This window comes from Alexandromys fortis, unplaced genomic scaffold (genome assembly GCF_014885135.2).
Source record: "Alexandromys fortis isolate MF-2015 unplaced genomic scaffold, M_Fortis_MF-2015_v1.1 scaffold_240, whole genome shotgun sequence".
Taxonomy (NCBI): Eukaryota; Metazoa; Chordata; class Mammalia; order Rodentia; family Cricetidae; genus Alexandromys; species Alexandromys fortis.
In genome coordinates this window covers 1,023,974-1,034,405 of record NW_026068133.1, presented here as the reverse complement: position 1 = coordinate 1,034,405, position 10,432 = coordinate 1,023,974, and the positions used below count along the sequence as shown (strand labels likewise).

General features: G+C 50.0%; 1 protein-coding gene across 2 annotated transcripts in view; it reads right to left on the bottom strand.

Moving 5' to 3' along the window:
• Nectin2 (nectin cell adhesion molecule 2) overlaps positions 1-10,432 on the bottom strand; it is a 33,221-nt gene that overhangs the window by 17,849 nt on the left and 4,940 nt on the right. For both annotated transcript variants that reach the window (XM_050126333.1, XM_050126334.1), the window contains exon 2: positions 3,803-4,165. In XM_050126333.1, the coding sequence (XP_049982290.1) occupies positions 3,803-4,165 (363 nt within the window). The remainder of the gene's footprint in view (positions 1-3,802; positions 4,166-10,432) is intronic.

The window sequence follows — 10,432 nt, the reverse complement described above, 5'->3', positions numbered from 1 at the left end:
TTTTTCTTTTGAGACTGGGACTCCCCTTGTAGTCTTGGCTGACCTTGAACTTCCAGAGATCCACTTGCCTTTGCCTGAGTGCTGAGATTAAAGTGTGCACCACCAATCAGGCCCGTGTAAGACATTTTACAATATCCATACTGCCCCATCGGAAGATATACAGGCCAAAGCTGGCAGGGTAAACCTGTGATCCCATCACTGGGAAGGCTGAGGCAGGAGGATAGTGAGTCTGAGGCTGGGCTTCAGCTACTTACTTAGACTTTGAATCAATAATAAAAACACTAAGTGGGGCGTGGTGAGTGGTGCCTTCAGCCCTGGGGAAGGGGGGGGGGCAGGAGGGTCAGAAGGGCAAGGTCAGACTGGGCTACAATGGATTCTCTCTCAAAAAAAAAAAACCAAACAAACAAAACAACAACAAGGCACTAACAATAATTAAAAACAAATCAAGAGCTAGTGCCAGGACAGGCTCCAAAGCTACAGAGAAACCCTGTCTCGAAAAACTAAAAAAAAAAAAGAAAGAAAAAGAACTAATAAATAAATAAATAAATAAATAAAAAGGCGGGGTGGGTGTAGAGAAAGAAAGAAGAAAGTCTAGAGTCCAAGGCATGGCTCAGTGGCGGAGCTCTCATCTAGGATGCTGAGGCCTGGGTTCCATCCCCCAGGACGGGAAGGGAAGACAGCGTTCTGTTTCTTTTCCTGTCATCACGGCTGTACCGTGCTTCCATACCGGGAATAAAACAACAGGAATCCCCGTTGCTTATCACGTTTGCCCTTTCATTTTATCCTTCCGGAAAACACGGGAAAACCTCCAAGGGAGGACAGCGGGGCACACTCCCCGTGTTTCTTTTAACCAGTACTGTCCCTGGAGTCAGGACTTGTGGGTCTCCTGCATCCAAGTATACCTGCCCATCTGAGCAGGTATCGCCTGAGCTATCGGTCTTCTCCCCTCTCTGTCCTCACAGTGTCCCCTGACCACCAAAGAGTATTGATTCATCAGGCCCTCCGGTCCATCGATGGCCGCAGGGGGTTTCCAGATCCTTCCACTGGGAAATTTCTTTTGACTGTGGAGCCTGGCCATGGTGCATGGCTCTCGGTTGGGGGTTCTATACCCTACAGGCCTCACCCCCAAATGGAGGCTAACTTCCTCAACTGGACTTTTCTGGCCTCTGTGGCCCTGAGTCACCAGCCTTTCCACAGAGGTTGCTCTTCCCACAATGCCTGTGGCATGACTGATGTTCTAAAGTTTGCCTGCCCTCCACCCCTCCTTCAGTATTATTGATGTAACCTAGGACCTTGTGAATGATAGCCAAGGCTTTGTTCCTGAGCTGCTCCCCGCCCCCACTGCTTCCTGCCCCCCCCCTTGCCTGCATCATCCCTGTCATTTCAGTCTCACTGTGCAGCACAGCCTAGGGACACAGTTGAGGACCCTCTGCATGGCGGGCAAGCACTTGCTACTGGACAACCCCAGTTTCCCTTTTATGTATTCAGTTTTTTCTGTGTGCTATGTAGCCCAGGCTAGCCTCAATTCCATGATCCTGCTTTAGCCTTGGAGAAGAAGCACATGCCTCCACACCTGGCTTGAAGCGTTTCTTGACTATAGTCTTGTTCAAACTATTGCACAAGAGCAGAGGACTTTGTGGAGTGTGCGCTCCGCTTTTTCTGTCTTTCTCATAAACCCCAGGTGGCTCAACCCTCCCTTCACATATCTGAAGATGACCTTCCACTTGTTGGGAATGCAGGCCCCGCCATCAGCCCTTGTTATCATGTGGTGCTGAGGATAAACCCAAGGTGTTTTATGCATCATAGGAAAGCACTCTATCAGGAAAGCCCACTTCCAGCTTCCAGCTCTGCTTATATTTTCTTCCTTCCCCCCCCTTTTTTTTTGCATGCCAGACAGGTGCTGTTACAGAGCCACACCCCCAGCCCCTCACTGGGGGATTCTAGGCAAATAGTCTATGATAGAGCTTCATCCCTAGCAAGAACTTTGTGTGGTTTTTTTTTTGAGACAAGAGTTAATCTGTGTAGCCCTAAACTCACCCTGTAAACCAGGCAGGCTGGCTTCAAACTCACAGTGAAATCTTGTCTCAAAAAGAAATTGATTTTGAGAATGGGTCTAAAGTTGCCCAGGCTGCCCTCAGCCCCGAGTTTATGGAACGGCAGGCCTGCTCCCCCAGAACTGGCAAGAGCTGTGCTTGGATCTATGGAAGCAGCTCTTCCGGTGTCCCTTGGAAAGGGAACCTTCTGTTCCAGAATATGTAGGGAGGTTTCCAGCTTTCTGGAGCCAGAAAGGAGGTGTTATCCTGGGGCAGTGTGGTGTCTGGAGGGCTGGATGGTGTGGCCTGCAGGGGATTTTCCAACTCTAAGAGAACTCTCTGCCACCCTGCCAGCTGGCTTTGTCAGTCATCTGTTTTTGAGGCCAGCAGGCTGCAAGTCCTTTTTTTTAATTATTATTTTCTGTGTATGGGTGTTGTCCCTGTATGTGCCTGCACGCCACAGGCCTGCAGCATCCACAGAGGAGGGAAGAGGGAGATGGATCCCCCAGGAAGTTACAGATGATTGTGAGCTGCCATATGCGTGCTGGGAACTAAACCCGGGACTTATGAAATAGGAGCCAGTAGTCTTTCCACTGAGCCACCTTTTCAGCCCCATGGGTGTCCGTTCTGGTCCTCCTTTCCCCCACCCCAGGAACAAAATTTCCTGTTTTGTTTCCTCCATTTCCCACACTGCCTCATCCTGCGGCAAGCCAAAGCGATCCCAAGGCTCACTCCCTGCTCCCTGCCTCTCCAATCCCCCACCCAGTCACACTTTTTGATTCAAAGAAGTTGTTCTGAGCTCTCTGGGACATTCACAAGGACTCTTGACCAAGCCCCAGCTCCGTCTTGGTCAAGTCCCCCATGGCTCTTGTTCTCAGGACAAAGCCAGAGCAGAGTGCAATGGCCCACACACCTATAGTCAGCCCTAAGGCAATGGGTTGCTTTGAATTGGAGGTCAGCCTGGACTACATATTGAGCTCAAGGGTAAAACATGCTGTAGCCTGCCAAGTACCACTCAGTAGGGGACAAATAAGTGTTTGTCAAGGGTAGGAGCCTTGGTGTGTTCCTGCGATCCTAGCGCTCGGGAGACAGAGGCAGGAGGCTTAGAGTTCAAGCAAGCCTGGGATCCTTGAGAGAGAGAGGAAGGAAGGAAGGAAGGGAGGGAGGGAGGGAGGGAGGGAGGGAGGAAGGGAGAGAGAAAGGGAGAGGAAGGGAGGGAAACCGGGGCTAAGGCTGTAATTCAGTTGGGAGAGTGCTCGCCTAGTACACACAGAGTATTGGCTCTGTCCCCAGCACCAAGTGAACTAGATGGGATGGCTCAAGTCCTTAATCCCAGCACTCTGAGGTTAAGGCGGAGACAGGATCAAAATATCCATCTCATCCCCAGTACATAGGCGTTCGAGGCTGGAGTTGGCAAAAGTGGCTCAGCGGTAAATCAACAGCCGGCGCTTGACAACCCGAGTTTGATCTCCAGGGCTACCAAGGTATGAGGAGAGAACTGGCTCCCAAAAGTTGTCTTTGACCTCCAAACACTGCCGGATGGACACACATACCCACATGCACACACCTAATTATTAAAAAAATAAAAAATAAAAGATTTGAGGTCAGTCATAACTACATGAGCTTCCCTTCTCAATGAGACGAAAACACAAACAAACAAACCGCAACAAAAACAAGCCCTTTGACAACACATTAAGGGCGGTCAACCTGAAAGCGGAGACAGGGAGAAACAGGCAGGGAAGGGGCTCTCACACTGTCTGCCCACTCACCTATGACTCTGAGCCAAGTCACCCCCCTGCGGGTGCCATTGGGAAAGGTGGCAAACTCGCAGGTATAATTGCCCTCGTCCTCCACCCTCAGTCCCCGGAAGGCTAGCGTGGCTTCCCGCAGGTCCGCGTTTGTGTCCTCGTTTGCTCTGACAAAGGACAGGCGCTCCTTGTTGAACTGAGGGTTGGGGAAGTCCACGCCGAAGGATGGGTGGAAGGCGGCCACGACTGTGGCATCCAGGCGCTGCCAGGTCACCTGAGAGACGCGCTCGGTCGTGGGTGGGAGCAGGTGACACGGTAACTCCACAGTGCCTCCCAGGCGGCCGCGGACCTCTGGGAGCACTCGTACCCGCACATCTTGGGCTCCTAGGGAGAGAGGAAAGAAGTCAGTCATGTGGGGAAGGGAATAAGGCAGTGGTCTCCAGGACAGGCTGTGGCAAGGCAGAGAGGAACTTCCTACTCAATTGCTTTAATTTAGACGGGGTCTCAGTATGTACCTCAGGCTGGCCTAACTCACTATGTGGCCCAATGCTGCCTTGAACTCAGAGATTTGCCTGCCTCTGCCTCCCAGTGCTAAGATTAAAATCATTCGCCACCACACTTGACTCCCTCCTTTTCTTTTTAATTTTATTTTTTAGATTTATTTTTTTAGTTTACGTGATGGTGTTTTGCCCGTATGCATGCATGTCTGATGTCTGTGCACCATGTGCATGCAGTGCCACTGGAGGCCAGAAGGGGGAGTCTGAGCCTCCATGTGGGTGCTGGCAATCAGAACCTGGATCCTCTGGAAGGGCAGGCAGTGCTCTTAACAACTGAGCCATCTCTCCAGTTCCCCATCATATTTGATTCAGGGTCTTTGATTTGCCTGGAGCTCACCAGTTCAGCTAAATTGGCTAACAAATCCTTGAGATCCCCCTGTCTCAGCCTTTCCAGTTGCTGGGATTCCAGATGTTTGATGTTGCATCTAGCTTTTTGGAGCAAGGAGACTGCTTGTTCATCCCAGCTGCCTAGAACCAAAATAACCACACAGAAACTATATTAATTAAATCTCTGCTTGACCCATTAGCTCTAGCTTCTTATTGACTAACTCTTACATATTAATTTAACCCATTTCTATTAATCTGTATATCGTCACGTGGCTGTGGCGTACCAGGTAAACCAGCATATGTCTCTGGTGGTGGCTCCATCACTCCTTTCTAACCCGGCCTTCCTCCTCCCATGCTACAGGCCAAGCCAGTTTCTTTATTCGTTAACCAATAAAAGCAACACATAGACAGAAGGACCTCCCACACCAGCTTTTGACATGTGGTCCTCATACCAACAGAGAAAGGATTCTGTCCATCGGTCTGTCTCCTCAGCTCTGTCCTCTGTCTTACAGCACTGGAGAGTGCATGTAGGGCCCCACACATGCCGGGTGGGTGTTTCACCTCAGGAGCTACAGTCCTTTCTCCCTGACCATCACACCCATTACTTCTCACCTCCTGTGGCTCCTGCTGAACCCCTTTCTTGCCAACAAGTCTCCCTGATTTTCATGCTTTTTGTGATCCACTGAATCTAATTTTGGGTGCTGTGCCATAAGCATGGCTGTGGGCTTATCTACTGGAACATGGGCAACAAGCCTGAGGCCAGGCCACTCAAGAAAATGACTCCCCTTCCTTTAGCGACCATTAACTCCCAATATCTCCTCGAGGGGGTGGGGTCTTGCCAGTCCCTTTTCCTTTTTTTTTTCCTTTGGAGCCTGTCCGGGAACTCCCTTTGTAGACCAGGCTGGCCTCGAACTCACAGAGATCCTCCTGCCTCTGCCTCCCAAGTACTGGGATTAAAGGCATGCGCCACCACCACCCGGCCCTTTTCCTATTTTCCTACTTTATTTTTATTTATTTACTTTTGCTCTTTTTGAGACAGACTATCTCTACATAGAACCAATCATTCTAGAACTTGTTCTGTAGTCCAGGCTGGCCTTGAACACAGAGATCCACCTGCCTCTGTGCCACGTGTTTTGCCTATATGTATGTTTATGCACATGTATGTGTTCCTGGTGCCTGTGAAATCCAGAAAAGGGCATCAGATCCCCTGGAACTAGAGTTACAGACAACTGTGAGCTGCCATGTGGGTGTTTAGACTTGAACTCAGGTCCTCTGGAAAAGTAGCCAGTGCTCTTAACCACTAAGCCATCTATCTCTCCAGCTCCCAATTGCTCACATTAAAAAGATTATTTTTTAATTTTATGTGTCTGTGTCTGCGTCTGTGTGTGATGTGTGTGCAGGTACCTATGGAGACCTGAAGAGGGCGTTGGATCTCTTGGAATCAGAGTGACAGGCCCTTTACTGGAAACTGAGCAAGTCCTCTGCACTAACTGTTGAGGCTTCTTGCCAGCACCTGTCCCCCACTTTGAACGGGTACAGAAACAAGAAAGACTGCATCTCAGCTTTGGGAGGAAGTACTCCCCTTGACCCAGGGCACAATAATGTGTGGGTTAAACCCAGGCTCTCCATCTCCGTGCCTCAGTTTCCCAGCTGCATAATGAGGCCATAATGACAGTGTCGCACCCTCCAGGGGTGTTGCACCCTCCAGGGGTGTCGCACCCTCCAGGGGTGTTACGAGGACTGAGGAGCGCTTGGAGAGCACTTTAGCGTGGGTCCACAGGAAGCTTGAATTTGTAAACAAACCAAGAGGCTGATAATTACAAGTGGTCATTGCTGGTGAGCCCGAGGTGAGGTACTCATGACAGGACACATGACAGCCACCTGGAGAGGGCTGGGCAGAGCTGAGTTCCGGTACAGTGGTGAGTGGACAGTCCTCACACACAAGAATCCCAGGGAACCAAGGTGTGGCTGTAAAAGCTTTTAAGTCCAGCACAAGGGAGGCAGGAGGCTGAGGCAGATGAGTTCAGAGTTCTGTGAGTTCAAGGCCAGCCTGGGCCACGGTAGTGAGTTCCAGGACAGCTAGGGAGACATAGCTAAACCCAGACTCAATATATATACATATAAAAAGTCAGGGACCGAAGAGTTGGCTCAGAGGTTAAGAGCACCTGTTGCTCTTGCAGAGAGGACCTGGGCTCAGTTCCTAGTGTCAGCGTGGGGGCTCACAATCATCCACAGCTCCAGCCTTTCCTCAGACACTGCACATACTGTGCACAGACATATGTAGGCACTACACCAAAATACTTAAAAATCTTTAAAGAGAAGAAGCCAAGTGGCCCTGATGAGGGACTCTGGCAGAACACAAGACTGTAGACTGTGGACAGACAGTACCAGGGAAGATGGACAAGTGACAACCAGTGATGGCTTGGAGAGTCACAGCATCTCCAGATACGCTTCACTCGCAAACCCATACGGCATTGCCCAAAAGGACTTCATCCTCTGGGGCAGAGCAGAGCAATGTGGGCTTGCGGGAGGACAGCTCAGCAGTTAGAGCCCCTGCCTAGAATCCCCCAGTGAGGGACTGGGGTGTGGGGATGTGGCTCAGAGGTAGATCACCTACATAGCATATGGAAAGTCCTGGGTTTCAGCCCTATCACAGAGGGCAGAAGGGGCAGAAGTACTTTTTAAAAGAATTGCAACACAGATAGACGTGAGCTTCCTGCTGATTGCTGCTTCCGGGCTGGATGACCTTTTCAAGCCCAAGTTCTTCCATGTGTAAAATGGAGACATTTAAGCCACCCTGTAGGATCCCCTGGGACAATTCCAGTAAAAGATCTGACACTCTCTGCAGGCCAGGTCACAAGGTCAGCGCTTGTCCCCACAGGCTGCATCTGGCAGGGTTTGCGGTTTGCGTTTTTTTGCTTTGGCCTAGGCAGAGGTCTTACTTTGTTTATTTAGACAGGGCCTCATTGTTTAGCTCCAGTTTTCTTTGAATTCACAGCCATCCTCCAGCCTCACCACCCTGAGCACTGGGATTACACATCCTTGCAAATGTGAATTAGAGGTTCGTATAGCTAGACAGGAAGCACATTAAGAACAGCAAAACGGGCTTTCAAAGGTGTCAATGAGGGGCTGGTGAGATGGTTCAGTGGGTAAAAGTGATGGCCACCAAGACTGATGGCCCGAGTTCGATCCCCGAGACCCACAAAGTGGATGATGAGAATATATACTCCTAAAAGTTGTCTTCTGAGCGACACACATGTGGTGTGGTTCCCTCCCCCAAAACACTAAAAGTTGGTAAACCAGGCTCAGTGGCCTTCAGTTGTAATCCTAGCACCAAGGAGGCAGAGGCATGAGGATCATGAATTTGAGGTCAGCCAGTTTCAAGTTAACCTGTTTTACACAGGGAGGTCCTGTCTCAAATCATTAATAAATGAAAAACATATAAATAGCAAAAAATTTTACTGCCTCAAGACCTCCAGACTAAGCATCTAAATATATATAAAAGAATAGGCTCCGTGGTGGTGGTGCACACCTTTAGTCCCAGCACTCGAGAAGCAGAGGCAGGTGGATCTCTTTGAATTTGTGGACAGCCTGGTCTACAGAGTGAATTCTAGGACAGCCAGGGCTACACAGAGAAACCCTGTCTCAGAAAACAAACAAACAAAACCTGCCCAAAACAAAAACAAAAAAACACAAAAAAAAAACCTCAAACAAAGAATGGGATGTTCAGGCCCCTATGGGATGGACAGTGCTTTTTTATTAAATTATTACATTTATTTGTGGGCAGGGCTAGGTGTGCCATTGCACAGGGGTGGGGATTGACTCCCCCTGTCTACTTGTGGGTCTAGGTGACAGAACTTAGGCTTGGCACCTTCACCTGCTGGACCAACTTGTTGGCCCCTGTTTTGTTGTTTTTGAGATGAGTGGCTGGCTATACAGTCTGACTGGCAAGGAACTCAAGACCTTGGAGTCACCTGCTTGTGCCAGCCCCACCCCCTTTTGTTTTGTTTTTTTGAGACAGGGTTTCTTTGTGTACCTTGGTGCCTATCCTGGAATTGCTTTGTAGACCAGGCTGGCCTCAAATTCACAAAGATCTGCCTGTCTCTGCCTCCCGAGTGCTGGGATTAACGTGTGCCACCCCTGCTCAGCTGAGTAGCACATTTAAAGGCCCACCCGAAACCTTGTAAAAGGTTCAGGATGGAAGGTGGTTCAGTCTCTCCCAGCTCCCCAAGGAAAAGCCATCAGGAAGTCCATCTCTGCAGTAACCATCTTTAAAATTTATCCACAGCCAGACATACATGTGTGATGCCTCAGGGTTCCCACTCTGGCTCACCTCAGCAGCATTTCTTGTTTGGGTTACTTCCTAGGTATCTACCTTGCAGGCTATGTCTCCATGCACAGCCAGAGAGAAACTACGGTAGCTGGTATCCCCTCTTCTCTGCTTGGAGTAGCTCCCTTCTTGCTACGAACCCTGCATGCTCACACCCACCCCATCTCGGGGCTCCTCTCTCAATCGCTCCTCCCTGGTCCTCAGGCCCAGGCAAGTCCTGTTCCCAGGCAGTTTTCCTTTCCCACCAGGTCCACAAGGTTTCCTCCTCACCCTGCTTAGTGAGACAAGCTGCATCACCATACTGATAACAAGGATTTTTCTTTTTGGATTTCTTGTTTTTGGTTTTTCAAGATAGGGTTTCTATGTGTAGCCCTAGTTGTCCTGGAACTCACTCCTGTAGACCAGGCTGGCCTTGAACTCACAGAGATCTGCCCGGCCTCTGTTCCCAAGTGCTAGGATTACACGTCACCACCGCCCAGGCTGCTCACTGACCCCAGCATGGCCCTGACCATCTATCTCTCCAGCAGAGCCCCAAGGAGAAGAGGTCTTTGTTTCATTCATCCCATATCCCAGAGCCTAGATCAGTGCTGGTATCCCACACCTGTAAACCCTGCTCTGGAGAGGCTGATATAAGAAAAGCCTACGCAGTGGACACTCGTCTTACAAACAGCAAACTATGCTAGGTTCCACAGGCCAGGACTGAACTAAAGTGTGTGGGCTTTTAGTGGGGAGCCCCAGGGAATGTAAACATGGGGAAGGAACAAGACAAAGTTTAGGAAGATCAGTGATAATTAAGAAAAGGCCTGTGCTGATGGAGAAGGATCTAGAAGGAAGATTTTCTCCCAAGCAGGAATGGGAGTGTGAGACTGGGTTTGGGAAGGAAGAGACTGTTGGGGACCTGGAATTTGAAGACTTGGGGGTGAGAGGGATGAGGGGATTCTGTGTGTCAGGTGAGGAGACTGGGTTATCATGAAGTCAGGAAGATGTGTGACTCGGTGCTAAAATATCTGGCTGGGAGGTGACGGCGCACGCCTTTAATCCCAGCACTTGGGAGGCAGAGGCAGGTGGACCTCCGTGAGTTCATAGTTCAGGGCCGGCCTGGCCTACAGAGCGAGTTCCAGGACAGACAGGGCTACACAAAGAAACCCTATCTCCAAAACCAAAACGAATCAAAAAGAAGAAGAAGAAGGAGAAGGAGAAGAAGAAGAAGAAGGAGAAGGAGAAGGAGAAGGAGAAGGAGAAGGAGAAGGAGAAGGAGAAGAAGAAGGACTTAAAAAAAAAGGGAGAGGACCGGGCGATGGTGGCGCATGCCTTTAATCCCAGCACTCGGGAGGCAGAGGCAGGCGGATCTCTGTGAGTTCGAGACCAGCCTGGTCTACAGAGCTAGTTCCAGGACAGGCTCCAAAGCCACAGAGAAACCCTGTCTCTAAAAACCAA